We start from the raw sequence: 16,118 nt of genomic DNA on the forward strand, positions 1-16,118 counted from the left end.
GAGTCATTTCTACCTTCTCCTCTCTGTCAACGCTCTCTGGTTTCATTTAAAAGAGTCGATCATCAGATATTGTTCAGGGTGGATATAGCTCGCTCAGACCGAGGACCTATCCACATCATCATTTACCCAGAATGCTTTGTGTGTAAATAAAATGGCTCCGTCCATGTTAAAATACATTTTTAATAATTTACCAAACTTGAACAGTCTACAGTATTTTTACAGTCTTTATTGTACAGCTAAAATAAATGTTTATCAAATAAAGTCTAATGTTATAACTAATCGGGGATCCCTTTAAAATCTTTGGAATCCCTACTCAAACAAGTACTTAAAATCATTCAGCTTTTGTCAAACAATTATATCAGGGACCTGAGAATAAAATTAGCTTTTTTAGCTAACTTGGACACATTTGTTTACGTATTGCTTAATGTACAATGTCCCTAACAGTTCTAATTTAAAGCGAACCTCTTTGCACACTCATTCTGATCGGTGAGTCACAATGATCATTTTTAGAGTGCAACCAAAACAAGCTCAGCTAGACATTAAAATTAGAGAACTATTTTCTGATCCGCTGCAACAATGGCAGAACATATCTCCCCCTCTCCAGAGAGCAACAGTTATGCCACGCAGTACTCAGGGCCATAGTATTGAGTATCTCTGAGTCATTGGCCTGCGTAATTCATTCTAGGGAATTATGACAGTGGAAAATCATTTCCCTGGGCCGTGGATCGGAGGCCATGGCTAATCGTTCAGTAATCTGATCCGCCTGCATACTGTASCATTCAGCCTTGTCGCTAGCCTAGCCAGCCAGTCACACATGTGGACCCCCCCCCCAATCCTGCCAACTGTCTAATAGAGACTAGCACCGTTCAAAAAACAACTCTCCAGGTTTTCCCGAGGATTACAGATGCTATCGGATCATTTGCTAATACTCGGTTTTGCTGAGCTGTTCGAAATGTATTTACTTTGCTCCTACTCACAACTGTGGAGCCGAAGCCAAAAAAAAAAAAAAAATACATCCACATTTTAAGCAGAAAAAGACACTTTAGTATGAGATGTTTTACACTAAACCAGCATTACAATCCGCCTCCTGCATTCTGGCATATTAATCCAAAAGCTTGATTGAATGGAGGGAACATCTGAGTTTGTCTGTCAAACAGCAGGATATTTTAGGTGCATTTCCAATTGTAGCTTCCAATAGCAAGTGGTGTTGTAGTAGTATACGACTAAATACCATCAGGAGCATTGCTGAAGCACAAAGCAGTGCTTATACCCAGCAGAGAAGGTTGTGAGGGGAGGGGGGGGAGCTGGAGTTTTGGAAAGATGCCTGGCTTTAGCCTCGCACTAAAAGCGAGGTCTGCTCCCCACACACTGAGAGTGCCTACGAGGGCCACTGACATGGAAAAATACAAGAGCTGGCATGTCGTGGATCCTGTAGCTCCCAACAATTACTCTGTTTAGCATTAAATGTGATGGTAGAGTTACAGCACCTGGATGCAATCAAATCAACATCCTCCTCTGTGTGGAGATAACACTAAAAGCAAAAAAAAAAAAAAAAGGAAGCTCGGAGCAACAAACAACCTTTCAGTTCAAAAACCCCCCGGATCTGGTTGTTGCTCATTCTGACAGAGCATGCAGAAAAATGCCTCTCGGTGATGTGATTTGTCACATGCAAACATGGTTTTTGTAAATCAGCCTCTAAAGTTTAGGCAAGCATTGCACCACACTGCAGGTATATTCAAGCAAAAAAAAAAAAAAAAAATCATAATGCTGATATATGATCGAACCCATGCAGCAGCCGAGACAGCCRTCATCAGCTAAAAGCGCCAGACCACAGCATGTTTGGCAGCCAGTGGAAGCAGTCAGATGGGAGGTTTAGAACAACCAGTTGGCACAGATCAACAGAACACAACTTTTTAAGATCCGACTCCCTGCAAATTTGACAAAACAAAARGACAGCAAAAGCCCTCTTTTTTTGTTAATTGTAATTTCCAAATGGAATACCCCCTCCCCCAAACAAAAAACAGGGTGGAGCATATGATAAAACAACACATGGCTGGGGGATAACATTAATGTGAAACACTGGTGGAATAAATCTCATAAAGCCAGAGGGACAGCACACATCGCAGTTGCAGAATTAGCTCTGCAGCTGAGGGCGAAACGTGGGGAGAAGTCATTGCGACTTTGCCAAATACATTTAAAGCGTGAGTCATTCTTCTTCAGTAATCTTACTCACTTTGGTGTGTGCATGAGCGTGCACCCCCAAGGCAAAGAGATTTCAAGCAGGTCTGGACAGCAACACTCCCCCTTACAAAGCAGAATCAAGTGTTTATAGTGTTTAATACATGCAGCTACTGATGGAGACAGACAGAAAGSAGTATCCATGTTGCAGGTTTAGGTCAAGCAGTAAAAAACTAGGCAGAAAGATGCTGTGTTTCACAATCAAATTATAATAAACTACTTTTTGACTCAAACGCGTGGCAAAACGAGCATGATTTTTGATTGTTTTTGTCTTAAAATTACAYTGGACTATTTGAGAGGAAAACTAAGCTGAGGAATAACACTCATAAAAAGGCAATCTAACAAATCATATTAAATTAATGACATAATTTCACAACACTGAACTGTTATTACAGCTGACAATCAAGTCAAAACCCACTGTTACAGTATTTTGCCCACCTCTTCCATATTATGCACACGATTTTCTTKAATTTAACCCCAAAGCTGCTGTTTTCTATCCCCGCAGCTAATATTTTTGAACTAACTAGAACAAGTTAGCACTCAAAACATTTATTGCAGCCCCTGCAAAGTTACATAAACAAGTTGCTCGCCTGTCCACGGTAGACATGCTGCATTTCACGGGAACTTACAAGTAAAAAAAAAAAAAAAGATAAGACAGAAATTCCGACGTTAAATCACAGAGCCGGGCAGCCGGACACACGGCTCTATCCCGGGGCACCCTCACTCCGAGCCGAGCGGCGTCAACACAAACGCTAGCTTCCATTCACCGCTGCTAGGAGCCGAGCCGAGCGTCCACGGTGCCGCCAGGGCTTCGTGTTTCGAGTCAGGCCGGGAGAAAAGAAAAAAAAAAAAGCTGGCCTTATCTCCGTCTGCGCCACACAGCATTCGCTGGTGGTAGCCCCGGCCTGCCTGGAGCCGGAGCCGAGCGGAGGAGCGTCTCTCGGTCGTGTAGCAAACAGAAGAAAACAGGAGCGGACTTCTCTCGTTTCGATGTACTCACCTCGGCTCGCTTCGATTTTCCGGGACAAGACGGTGAGCTGGCCGGAATGTGTGCGGGCTTTTAGAGGCACGCTGGCCGACCGTCGTCGTCTCGACTCGCTGCCGACCGTTGTAGGGGAGCCGTACGGCGGATACAGCCGGGAGAAATCGGGAAATGTGAGAAAGCCCCTCTCTTTTTCAGCCGCCTGTACCGGCAGTGGCACATAGCTGACGACAGGAGGCGCCAGCGCGCGGCACATTTGTGTCTCAACACATGCGCGCGCATCCATCAGCCAGAGAGAGGAGCATCTTCCTGCAGAGCTTTATCTCCATGCTGCTGGGATTATAGGAGCATTTACAGCGAGTAAGATACCACTCTTTAAAGGATTTCAAGTGAATTAACCTCAAACTTTTATCAGTTTTTCCATGAAAATGCGCTCAGGGGAAAGATAAGAATATCTGACCACAGCATCAAAGACCATTTGTTTTGTACTGCATTCAAAGCAAATGTCAGATTTTCAAGAAATGAATCTTTTTTTTATAATCTTTTTGTAATTCAAAGTGATGCGTGCCTTTACAACCATGCTACAGAGCAGATTAAAGTAAACCAACATTGTTAATAAAACATTCAATCAAAAAACCTTAATCGTTTTATTCGTGTTTATCTGTTTACAAAAATATTTTTTTTAACATTTGAGACTAAACAAGCTGCTGGTAATTATTTTTAAAGCGATTTTTTTTCACCCCGTAGGTCTTCTCAAGACCCCCGAGCTGTGTCACAAACCAATGAGGTCCCAACTTTACAAAWGCCATTTTGAAGTGTTATTTACAATAAAGGTCATGAGCAATAAGTATCTTACCTGTTGTAGGTTGGGTGTCTAAAATAGCCTTAATTTAATAGGTAATTTCAATATGGAACATTGGACATCTAAAGCAAAATTTTAACACAAAATACCACTTCAAATGGCCAAAATATCCCTTTAAATTGGACTCTAAAACAAAGAGTCTTTGTTATATATGTTGAACACCTACAACCTTCTGACACAAAGGATTCTTGTGGAAAATTCCATCATAAAGCCTTCCTATAAAGCAGGTCACATGACAGAGAAGAAGAAGTCACATGACTCATTAGGAACGGAGAATCTGGGAGGTTGGTGTCCTACAAATAAGGTGAAGTCCATAGAAGAAGGAAAACAAGAGGCGGAGTCAAGTGGAAATTTCCATTATGGTCACAGAGCAAGCAAATACATTTCACCCAAAATTTAGTCCAACAGCCAGACACTTCTTTTGGTTTTTTTTACCCTGGATGTATCCAAAACCAGAGCTTCTCTTCAAAGCCTGAACTAATCTCTGCCCTTTGACTCTCCACCTCACTCTGAACTTAAATAAACATTCAGGATTTAATGCCAAGCCATAATCTTCAGCATCCCTCAGCCCGCTAATCAGAGTTTCACACAACAAAGCAGCCTCGAACCGAGTTAAACCAGGTGGATGGATAAACCATGAGGGGTCAACACAATTGGCTTACAGGCAAGTGTCAAGGCCCCTCTCCCCTTTCCTCTGACACACAAAGAAGCTGAGAAAGCAGCTGAATAATTTATTTATCGTGATAATAAGAAGCCACGATGCTCAAATATAAAAGCAAATAGTGCCAGTAGAGCGAACTGAACTACACTGCATTCTGATTTTCTGAATGGAAATGCCATCAACATAGCCACATAAATTAATTTATGAGTAAAATGCAACACAAAATACTGAGAAACGGTGAGTGTAGCTTTCTTTGGGTTAGCAACAAGGAATTAAAGCCCTAATCAAATTCTGAATCATTAACAAAGTAGCTCAGTGTAATTAAAGTTTTGAATATTTAATTCAGAACTGTAATTAAGGGTCCCAAAACATTTTTCTTGATGTGAAATAATGAAAATTCTCCCTCTCAGGGGACCACTTTAGTCAACGAATATTAATGTTGACTATGATTAGACTTATTGTTTATATGACAGCTGTTGACCGAAAGGCTGCTTACAACTAATTCAATAATAATAATAATAATATTAATAATAATAAGAAGAAGAACAAGAACAAGAAGAAGAAAAGCGCTTTAAAACTGACATGCTGTTTTAAAACCCTCCTGCTGCCCTAGGCTCAAAAGGACTCGTGTTTAACCAGTGAATTTCAAAATAAGAGCAGCTATCATTTTTATTGCTGTTCTCACTAGTTCACAGTCTCCGTTAGCTGAAGCTATTGTACTGCTATTTTTAATAATTTTAGCCGCTTTGCAAATAGGAAAGAGGCTACTGGTTAGATCAATTAGATATGGGGGGGAAATGTAAGGATAGTTTCTTGAAATAGGGCGACACCTCAAGGCGAAGTGGTGAAGTGACAGTTTTTGACTTCTCTCGTTGTTTGGCTCACTGTCTGCAAAATGGCGACTTCCCTGGGCTCCAACACCTACAACAGACAGAACTGGGAAGACGCGGTATGTGAATTTACTCCTTTAGTTCTATATAAATAAACTCAGTCTGAAGCAGCCGTTTAAGGAGTTAACCAAATATTAACCGGTTGTTAAATTACGATTAATAATATCTGAAAATTTACATCGATTCGCTTAGCGAAGCAGCCGGTTAGCCTTCCGCTAGCTAGTAGCACTGGCTAGTTAAGCGTGGCTACAGGTAGCTAGCTAGCATCCAGCAATGGTTAACTATTTCTAGAGTTAACGTCAATTAAGTAGAAAAGGGGAAAATTGTATTATATGAATCAAAGAGGTGTATGTTGTAGATATCCAGCAACGGCATACGATACGGGGGCTCTAAAGAATTTTTCTTAATTAAACTTGAACACGGACTGCGCTAAAGTTAGCCATTCAAGCTAAAAGGCTAAGCTAATAGTGATCGTAGTCGCAGATATAACGTACTCAAATGTACTAGCAATGATTACAAATGATAAAGCACCGAATAGACCACATAACCTTATTAAGCTATGTTATATTACCAGTGTATGTGTAAAAATTAAAACCAGTTCAAACTATGACGTCAGTGTTTCTGTAAAGAATTGAAGCAGTTTGCTAAAGATCTTAGCAAATACATTTTTATACGATCAGCTTTGTACGGTTACTCAACTTATTCGGCAATTTAGTAGAACTATAACTGTAAAGTAATTGTACTTATTGACAGCTTAAAAGGTTGTAGTTCTACTATATTTTTAGGATAAACCAGTTTGCTGTTTTGTGTAATGTGTAGCCTATTTGGTCTGTTTTTTAGGGTATCAGACTATAAACTTTGTAACTTTAGAATATGTGTTTAGTGTTTAAGCCACAAGTGGTGCTTATATTTAGATGTTTGGTTGAAGCCGTKCAAAGGATGGATTAAAGCAAGGTCATGTTCAGCAGCCATCACTTTGGACCGAAACAGTGTCTTTACAACAGATGGCAAAGTGAGGGAGAGCTGATCTTATGGTGCTCTCAGTATTCCTGCATGTAAAATTGCCAAGATGTCCAAGCAGAGAACATTTTTAAAAAGAGATGGTTTATTTATTAACATTTATAATGCTTGATTTACTGAATTTGTGTTTGATTTTTTTTCCCCCCAGGATTTTCCAATTCTGTGTCAGACATGTTTAGGAGAAAATCCATACATCCGAATGGTAAGTGGGCTTTCATTTGCTCAACTAGAAGCTGCTGGCTCGCAGTGTTGACACACATGTAAATCGATTCATGCTTGTTTTACAGACCAAGGAGAAATATGGGAAAGAATGCAAGGTATGCTCCACAGGACTCTATGCAACATAAAGGAAGCTTGGAATAGTGTTTTTGTTTAATTGCATTTTTGAGTTTTCACCTTCCTTGTTTTCCTGTCAGATTTGTGCTCGACCCTTCACCGTGTTCAGATGGTGCCCAGGCACACGGATGCGTTTCAAGAAGACAGAAGTTTGCCAGACCTGTAGTAAAATGAAAAATGTTTGTCAGACGTGTCTTCTAGACCTGGAGTACGGTGAGTCTCTGTCACCTACTCATTTGGCACTTTTCTAATTTTATGGGATCATGTTGTAAAGATGGTTARAAAATAGCTAAATAAAATTTGTGTTTGGCAGGTTTGCCTATCCAGGTTCGAGATACTGGACTCTCAATAAAAGATGACATTCCCAGGTCAGATGTGAATAAAGAGTACTACACACAGAACATGGAGAGAGAGGTAGGATTGCAATGCAACTGCTCTGCATGGTGAACTTTATTCAGCTGCAATGACYGATTAAATTTTTATGCATTTTTATTTTCAATTCACTTGCTAATAATTTAACATAGCATTGCTTCTTCTCTTATATTTTTAATTTAGAATAATTTTAATCTTTTACACCAATCAGACCTTGCACCAACGTTCATTTTGATCAATCAGATTGTGTCTGTATAAAGCTAAATACAGATCTGAACTGGCATAGTGTACATTGAATCTTCACTCACATCACATTCTGAGGTGGTTTTGGAGCCCTTTAATCTGCTTTTGTTTGGTTAGTTTGAATGCAGTTTCATTCTGAGGCAGGATGTAGATGTCCTACAAAATCGACGTGATCCAACACAAGCAGCAGGGTTGTGACCTGGATGTCTTGGGGTAATAAAAATAAAGTCAACGTTGGCTGCCATCTGGTTAAATTAAACTAAAGCTATCCAGGAGGATATACTGGTCATACATTTTTTTGCTTTTGTTCTGGTTCTGATGTCTGTCTGTCTTAAGTTATTTTTATTGGGTGGGATTTATCAGTCAGTGAATTAGCAGAAGTTAATGTTTGTTCTGATTGTGTGAAGACCTCACTGGACCTGCTGTGGACACTGTATAGTAAGATGTGCTGTGTTAATCACAGAACAACAGTCTGAGCTGTGTTATGTTGCATCATATTTGCCTAATTAAACCCAGTGTTATGTTATGTTTACAGTGAAGCTGCAGAAAACAGCTGAASACTCTCAGTACAATTTTACTGTGATGGAGATTTGTCTTTTTTTCCCTTACACAATGACCAATGAAGTTACTAATCAGCTGAAATAAATATTCATTTATTTTTCCTATATTGTGCCTATTAAGTAGGTAAACTGAAATGTTGTGTAATAAACGGTAAATATGACTCAAATGGTTCAAATTACCCAAGGTGGACGTTGATTCCAGGTCTGAACTGAGTCATAATATCCTGAAATGAGCTCCACTTGGGGTACTTAGAGCATAAATCTAGAGTTTATTGTTTTAAGCTTTTCTCTTGATCTTTGGTTTCTGTTTGAACCCGTGTGTTCACAGATAGCCAACACTGATGGCACTCGGGCAGTGGGCCAGATTGGCAAGGCCACGAGCTCCAGTGACATGTTGCTGAAACTGGCTCGAACTACCCCGTACTACAAGAGAAACCGCCCCCATATCTGCTCCTTCTGGGTGAAGGGAGAGTGTAAGAGAGGGGAGGAGTGTCCCTACAGGTAAATAAGAGTTGGACGCTTCAGACGTCGTGCAGTAAGGCTGATTGTTCGATGGTTTAAAAAGAGTATTGACATGTTGTCATTGAACTGACTGACAACYGTTTTCTGTATTTGTCGTAATTAATTGTGGTTATCCACAGGCACGAGAAGCCTACAGATCCTGACGACCCTCTGGCCGACCAGAACATTAAAGATCGTTACTACGGCATCAACGATCCGGTCGCTGACAAACTGCTGAAGCGAGCCTCAACTATGCCCCGACTGGATCCACCAGAGGACAAATCCATCACCACCCTTTACATCGGGGGGCTGGGTGATAARGTCACAGATGGAGATCTGAAGTAAAGCTTTCTTAAAATATCCTAGTATAATTATTTTATTTATTAATTTAAATATTTGTTAAAATTTTCAACAGTTTTGYTCTAACAAGCTTCTATATCTGCATATTTACAGGGGTCACTTTTACCAATTTGGTGAAATTCGAACCATCACTATAGTGCAGAGGCAGCAGTGTGCCTTCATCCAGTTTGCCACGCGACAGGCGGCTGAGATGGCTGCAGAGAAGTCCTTCAACAAGCTGATCATCAATGGACGGAGGCTGACTGTCAAGTGGGGAAGGTGAGATGCTTCTTAGCTCCAGCGCAGCTCCACCAAGCCGAGACACTTAGAGCGAGCTAGAATTTGCTTGTTAAATGCCAGGTGGGATTCAAGGAGTGTTTGTCACAGCCTGAGGTAATCCCACCACCCCTGTTACAAGTTGGATTTAAATAAATTCTGCAGCACATTTAAAAGGTGAAACTCAAGAGACACGGAGAGTTTAATTTTAACAGGTGTAGTTCTGCCAAGTGCCTTTGTTGTTTTTATATTTGCATGTTGTTAATCCATGATTMTGCCTTTTTAGGTCTCAAGCAGCGAAAGGCAAAGAGGGTATGAAGGATGGTGTGAGTGAGATGGGTACCAGACTCGATCCTGTTCCTGGACTGCCTGGAGGTGAGTCTGCAGACAGAGCTGGTGTTCTTGTGTACAACAAACAGTCACACAAAAGTTATTTTAAAATAGAATTTAATGTTTATATGTAATAGTTGCTTTARTTTTTAGATTTTAATAAACAACAAATCACTGCATTATCAGTGCATGCAAAGTTTCGGTCAAAGTAAAGCTTGTTAAATTATTTTCGTTATTTTAGCTCTGCCCCCACCACCAGCTCTAGATGAAGAAGCTCCTGCAAACTACTTCAACCTCGACCCTAGCTCATCTCCTGCCATCATGAACATCACTTTGCCCCCGCCCCCGGGCATAAACCCACCCCCACCAGGTAAGAATTCATGTTTTTAACAGTTAGTTGTGCTTCGGCAGAAAATACTAGTTATTTAAATGTATTTTTTCTTTCTCTCTCTCCTGCTCTCTCAGGTTTTGGCCCTCCGATGTTTCACCCCATGGGTCCCATGGCCCCACCTGTGCCCCCTCCGATGACGATGAGACCTCCAGGGACAATCCATTATCCTTCCCAGGATCCTCAGCGCATGGGTGCTCACGCTGCACTTGCCTCACGTCACACCGAATAACTGCTAGATTAGGCGTGTCTCYCTCTTGTGTCAAACCCGGTCAGATGTTTTTTGCTTTTTTTAAAAAAAAAAAAAGGCTGCTGCAGACCCGAATACGACTTTTAGTGGAAATGAGCMCCGCTGGAATTAGTTGTTTAATAATCCCACCTGCAGAGAAGGAAATGAACTGAAAGAGCACCGTCTGTGTCACAGGAAAATCCAGCATGGGTCGCACATAATGACTTCACTTCTTACAAATGATAAGTAACGAAACTGTAAAAAAAGACTTAAGCGTACTAACCAACATAACCAGAGCCACGTAGGGCTGGTGTACATATGAAACCCCCTTTATTTCATGTTAATTTTGTTTTTGAATTAAACATAGAGCTGAATTCTGAGGAGCATTTTAAAATCTGTTCATCTTCAGTTATGTTGACTTTGTGTGTGTTTTTGTTTTGTTTTGTTTTGTTTTGTTTACTAGTAAATGCAATCTTAAATTCCAACAGCATCATTACTTTATTGTATGGGTTTTTTTAATGTTTTTTTAAATCATTAAAATAGCTCCGTTGAATCCAGATTGTCCCACTGTAAATGAGTCATGGTTTTGTTTTGTGCGATGAATAGATAAAGCTACAGAACTAAAGCAAGGCTATAAGACTGATCAACCTGATTTGACTATTTATAAACCAGCAGCCTTTGGCTCAACTGCTCAAAACCAGAATCGGTAGCAGCTGACTCAATTTATCACGTCATGGGGTTATTTTTCACTTTCCTTATGATCACCAGAAGGATCTTCTGTAAGAGGAAGACGTTTCTACTTTAGTCCTTAGTTTAACTTMTTTTCAGAGTTCATTAGATTCAGGACTGAAATCGATGCCCCATCCTCTGGGTGCTCTGTTGAAGTTGGGTCGTCGGTACATGCGGTCCAAAGTGTTTCCGGGCAGTTTCTGGGTCTCCACGGCCTCGAAGCCAATAACTGGGATCACTCTCTTGCTGGCCATCGCGCCCCCGAATGGCATTGCAGATCTGATAAAAAAAAAAAAACAGACTCCTTACTAAATATACTACATCCGTCACTTTACAGAACACCAAGTATCACTCCCCATAACTGGATACCCGATACATGATACGCTCTGTTTTAAACCAGCAGGGATTCAAGATGAATCCAACTGGGTGTGCACTGAACCCGGCCTCTCTTTCTGCCGCTCCCACCATTAGAGCTAAGCTTTAATTAAGGCGCTGTAATTTCATAATAATCTGAAGGATATAAGTGGATCTCCCTGGGGGAGGATGCAGTTTCAGACGGGCTGACAGAATCTGATTGACAGCTCTTGAGTCGAGACCGAGTTTGTCTTTCACGCAGCCCTCATTTCTCAATCTGCCTATAACCTTAACATTTGTTCCGCCCTGTATGCGTGCCGCGAGAAAGGTGATGTCCCATTTTACGTGTGGCATGTCTTGTAGGGCCACGAAAAGCTCCGTAGACACCCCACCACCCTGGTGGATCATCTGTCAAGGGACGGAGATGAAAATAGCCATCTCGCTGCCGCACTCCCAAGAAGCTAGAGACGGCGTTCGGTTTCAAACTGTGGAAACATGGAGTGAAGCCGAGGCAAAGGAGGAGGATGAATGACTCGGTGAGGTCATTTTAGGGTTTATTTTTAGGAAGATGGGTTTTAGTCGTGTTTCAAACTCAACAGGATTTGATGAGGTTTGATTAACTTGAACAGAGTCGATGGAGGAAGAGGCCGCTGCGTTACCTGTTGAAGCACCTGTAGTTGGCAGGCTCTAGTCTTTGTGGGACCTGTGGCAGCTGGGTGTTGAGGGCGTTCAGAAGCTCTTCGCTGTCTCCCAAAGCTTCTCTCCACGGGGAGCAATAGGATTTGGGGATTACTGTTGTGTTGAACTTCTCATGGGGAATTTCTTTCAGAGGTCCAGAATACCCTGAGGGGAAAAAAAAATTCAACTTGATTGCCAGAAAAGGCATGTCAGGTGTCATTCTTTGTTTTCTGATAAGATAATGGCTTAAGTATGATTTTTAGATGCAAAATGTACAAGCTGAATAAAGGAACATGCTGAATCGAAGCACACACACACAGACCACATTTACACACACACGTCTTAAATGTCGTTCCTGTCAGGAATGGGAGTGATAGTAATTCAAACTCAGTGTGAATCTCTGATAATAAAAGGAGCTTAGTTGCTCATCAGACTGTTAGCAGTGTCTTCTGCCAGGCCAAATATACAACAACAACCCCTCAGCAGAGATGCTCGCAGATAATTGCTTTCCACAAAACRGCCAGGTTCCCCTGGCTTTAATTACAACAAAACAAATTCATGCTCTCAGTGCGTTTCCATTGGAAAAGGGAGCTCTGGCTTCTCTGAGTGTTCATGCATTAACCAAGCTTTGGCTTTGCACAAGGAGCCAGTCACATGGTTTGTTTCAGGCTTTGACAATCCCTTTTTCACCGCGTGTTACTGTTTACCTGGAGCCAGGACACCGGGACTGCCCTTCTTTGCTACAGTCTTCTGAAGGTTCATGACCAGGCTGTGCTTACCAGGGACTGAGAATGCCTGGTTCTCTTTTCCTCCCTGTGGCARGGGGGCTAGCTGCTGGGGAGGTTCGGCCTCGAGGTGAACCTGGGAAACACGCCAATTTAGATTTTTGAGGTTATAATTAGACCTCAAATGACGTTAATGTGTGTCAAGACTAATGATTATAGTTCTTTGGTTCTTTCCCTAATACCCTGTGGTAATTGTTAGAGCGTCGTTGTATTGATGGATCCTGTTTGTATGCTGTTGTGGTGACCTAAAGTGGGTTTGTTCTTACACAACAATGCAGAAAAGGTTGATTTAAAAAATGTGATAACCCTAACATTTTATAACATAAAGCTTTTATTGGCCTTATCCAAAAAAGATCTATGCCGAACGGTTTGGCATGTGTGCCCAAAAATCTTTTCAGTCAATTGGTCTCTTTTGAAGACACCCCAGAATGGATTTAAGTGGAGTGTATGTATGATGTTGCATGTCTTGTCTCAGGGCCTTACACCGGTGTAGTAAGGACCGATGGAGGCGTTCTCCACAGTGAACTTGTCGGCCCTCTTCAGTCTCTCCTGAAACATGCGAGAGCCTCGATTAGATGCAAGGTTCAGCTCCTCAATCATCACGTCTTTAGGAACACTGATCTTCTTCCCCAAGTTCAGACCTGTTGCACAACGACAGATAGATTTTTACATTCTATAGTTATTTGCTAGCCTCGATAGCAGCAGCAGCTAGCTGTAGCAACTTCTGGTACAGAAAGAAATTAAATATTTCAGACAACAATACTTTATTGATTTAATGGTGTAYAGGTTTTCAAAATTCTCATTAACCATTTTAAAATTTTTGTAAAACTGCAGCGATCCATTTTGATTTTGGTTCTGCTCAGACTAACCATTATTTTGGTTATACAGTCGGAACAAAACCCAATTTCACCAAAAGGTTCTTTAAAGAGCTATTTACAAAACGTAGGATATATTTGTTGGGGGAAAAGAATGAGGTGTTACTTTTTCCAGAAGTAATCCAACAGTGAGACATTTGGAATAGACCATCTCATAGAAACTTGTATTATGGTCATACAAATTCATGTCCTTCAACTTGTTTTCTTTTTATAAAGTCATGTTCTTGAGACTAAATATGGGGAATGTGCAAATCCCCAATTGAACATGGTTTTCCCAAGTAATTTACTGACACTTTGGGAAACCTAGACCCAGACATCACTCTRCCAGCGACACCCAAAATGATACCAAAATGTTCCCAGTCCAAAGAAGCTGTTGCCAGATATATAATAATAATTGTATTTATACACACAACACACACCTCATCCTAACCCCCTCCCCACCCCTCACTGGTTAAAAAAAGTCCACTCTGCCCCCCATCTATCCTTTAATCAAGAATGTGTACCCTCACTCCCAGCACATACAATATAATTCTAAATTTATTGCACCAGTACAACATTTTGTCATTTCCTATCTGGCAACCCTTTAAAGAGTATACCTAATTTCTCCAGCAAGCGCTGAGTCTCCTCTCTGTTCGACATGCCCAGAAAAGCTTCAAAGAGGGGCATCCAGGAGGCACCCTAATGAGARGCCACCTCCTCAGCTGAGGGTGTCAAACTCATTTTCACTGAGGGCTACATGAACATTAAGGGTGGCCCTCAAAGCGACAGTTCTAATTAACTTTGATGTTTCGCGTTCAACTTTGACTAAACATGAAATAGAGCAGTATCGTTTTTAACGGCAGGTTAGGGTAGCGCTACATTGAWAATGCTAGGTCCAAGTCACTTATCCTGTTGCACCACAATCTCCAATCTAAATAAAAAACAACAACACTTAGCTTAGCAGGTGGGCAAGTAAACCCTGGTAAATTGCCAGGCCTATAAATCAATGTGCCAGGGGAAACCGTTAATGTATCTTTGAAGCTGTCACCGGCCACATAACTTGCTGTGGTGGGCCTCATTTGGGCCTCGGGCCTTGAGTTTGATACATGTGCTGTAGAATATAGAAGGTGATGACACGTCTTTACCACATTCTGTAACTGATCGTACCTCATGACATAACTCTTTGCATATCTTCTGGCTTAAACCGGCCATCTAGTCTCTTTGTTATCACTGGGACTGTTTTCTCCAAGTGTCTAAATACTTTCTTCAACCTCTTTTGGATCTTCATACCCTCAAACTCCGACAATATAAAGTGTCTCCCCTATTATGGTAACTGACAACGGGTAGAAAAGCGTGTTTTTTTTTTTTACCATGACAGTGTCTATTACTGCTAAATGACATGAAGTTGATAAAGAAACCCGAACCCTAACAAGCATCTTATTCTTTTTGTTTCTGTCATCGTGAGACAGCTGAGGTGGACTAATCTGAAGACGCCAGACCGAGTGTAGAATCACCGAGTAACCATGCAGCTTTCCGTCTGTCTCTCTCTCCTCGCGCTCTCTCACTGCATGACGGTGGGTCTGAAATAGCCTGGAGATGATGTCAAGTGGTGTGTAATGTTTGTTGTGCTCCCCGAGTTGAYCGGGGAAACGAGGCATGTAAATAGGATCTGTGGATGAAAGACTTGTGTCGGAGCAGATGGCCCTTTTTACTCCAGCACGATAAGTGACGGGAGAGGTCTGGGCATATGCCACCCCTCGAGGAGCTYCCTTTGATCGGCCCGTGTAGAAAAATAAATAAATAAATCAGCGATGGGAGTCACATTTTGCTGAGCTTACGAGACTCTGTTTCAAAGCCTTTGGTGATGGGAAAGAAACAGTGGAGCTGGGCTTGTCTCTGCTGCTTGAATGTTTGGAGAATTTCAACAAGACARGGTTCACCTCTGGGATTTCAGTGCATCACAGTCCCACTTTGTTTCCAAAGCTTCACTCACTTCCGTTCTGAGCTCACTCTGAGTCCGGCAAAATAAAAACTGTGAACACACGAAAGTCTGGATCTAAAAATTAATATAACACTTGCATCCTAACATACTACCTCGGGCCTCCTGAGACAGAGCTCTAGACTGCAGCATCCTCTGCTTGGTCAGGTCGTCCAGCCCTGATTTCATCATCGTCAATGTTCGTTCCCTGACTGACAGACAGACAGACAGACAGACAGACAGACAGGCACATTTTTAAAAATTATTATCAGAAAGATTGGAAAATGCAGCTTTTCAAAGCGTAATTATGTGAGCAGTCACCAAAAAAATTTGAGTGTTTTTGCTGATGCTAAGCTTTAAAGTTTGAATTGRTCTGGTAATAATCAGAACGAGAAATTTTATGATAAAATTATTAATGGGACAACACAGCCAATGTCTGAAATTCTACTGACTTCCAATGCTAATTTGAGATTTTATTTTGTAATATTTTCATCTCAAATGCCAAAAGTCAAT

At 41.3% G+C, this 16,118-nt stretch overlaps 3 protein-coding genes across 5 annotated transcripts in view; 1 reads left to right on the plus strand and 2 right to left on the minus strand.

The window, feature by feature from the left end:
• The window catches only part of ndst1a (N-deacetylase/N-sulfotransferase (heparan glucosaminyl) 1a), a 64,007-nt gene extending 60,612 nt beyond the window's left edge, over positions 1 to 3,395 (minus strand). Inside the window, exon 1 of the mRNA XM_014008254.1 lies at positions 3,239 to 3,395. The gene's annotated coding sequence lies outside the window, so the exon portion shown is untranslated. The remainder of the gene's footprint in view (positions 1 to 3,238) is intronic.
• A 2,206-nt stretch (positions 3,396 to 5,601) lies between these two features.
• On the plus strand, positions 5,602 to 10,780 carry rbm22 (RNA binding motif protein 22). Its single transcript, XM_014008267.1, has 11 exons — positions 5,602 to 5,692; positions 6,802 to 6,855; positions 6,941 to 6,970; positions 7,070 to 7,202; positions 7,303 to 7,403; positions 8,493 to 8,665; positions 8,806 to 9,006; positions 9,119 to 9,283; positions 9,567 to 9,655; positions 9,852 to 9,980; positions 10,076 to 10,780. The coding sequence occupies exons 1-11, from the start codon at positions 5,639 to 5,641 to the stop codon at positions 10,228 to 10,230; spliced, it is 1,284 nt and encodes a 427-aa protein (XP_013863721.1). The 5' UTR covers positions 5,602 to 5,638; the 3' UTR covers positions 10,231 to 10,780.
• The window catches only part of LOC106517432 (myozenin-2), an 8,124-nt gene continuing 2,307 nt past the window's right edge, over positions 10,302 to 16,118 (minus strand). Inside the window, exons 2-6 of one of the 3 annotated variants that reach the window (XM_014008288.1) lie at positions 15,722 to 15,813; positions 13,257 to 13,414; positions 12,696 to 12,849; positions 11,970 to 12,153; positions 10,302 to 11,235 (exon numbers count right to left, since the gene is read on the minus strand). In XM_014008288.1, the coding sequence (XP_013863742.1) occupies positions 11,052 to 11,235; positions 11,970 to 12,153; positions 12,696 to 12,849; positions 13,257 to 13,414; positions 15,722 to 15,797 (756 nt within the window). In that variant the 5' untranslated portion in view covers positions 15,798 to 15,813 and the 3' untranslated portion in view covers positions 10,302 to 11,051. Of the gene's footprint in view, positions 11,236 to 11,969; positions 12,154 to 12,695; positions 12,850 to 13,256; positions 13,415 to 15,721; positions 15,818 to 16,118 lie in introns of all 3 variants that reach the window. The other 2 variants (XM_014008296.1, XM_014008279.1) reach the window with 2 other exon arrangements.

Source organism: Austrofundulus limnaeus, unplaced genomic scaffold (genome assembly GCF_001266775.1).
Source record: "Austrofundulus limnaeus strain Quisiro unplaced genomic scaffold, Austrofundulus_limnaeus-1.0 Scaffold1, whole genome shotgun sequence".
In the NCBI taxonomy this organism is placed as follows: domain Eukaryota; kingdom Metazoa; phylum Chordata; class Actinopteri; order Cyprinodontiformes; family Rivulidae; genus Austrofundulus; species Austrofundulus limnaeus.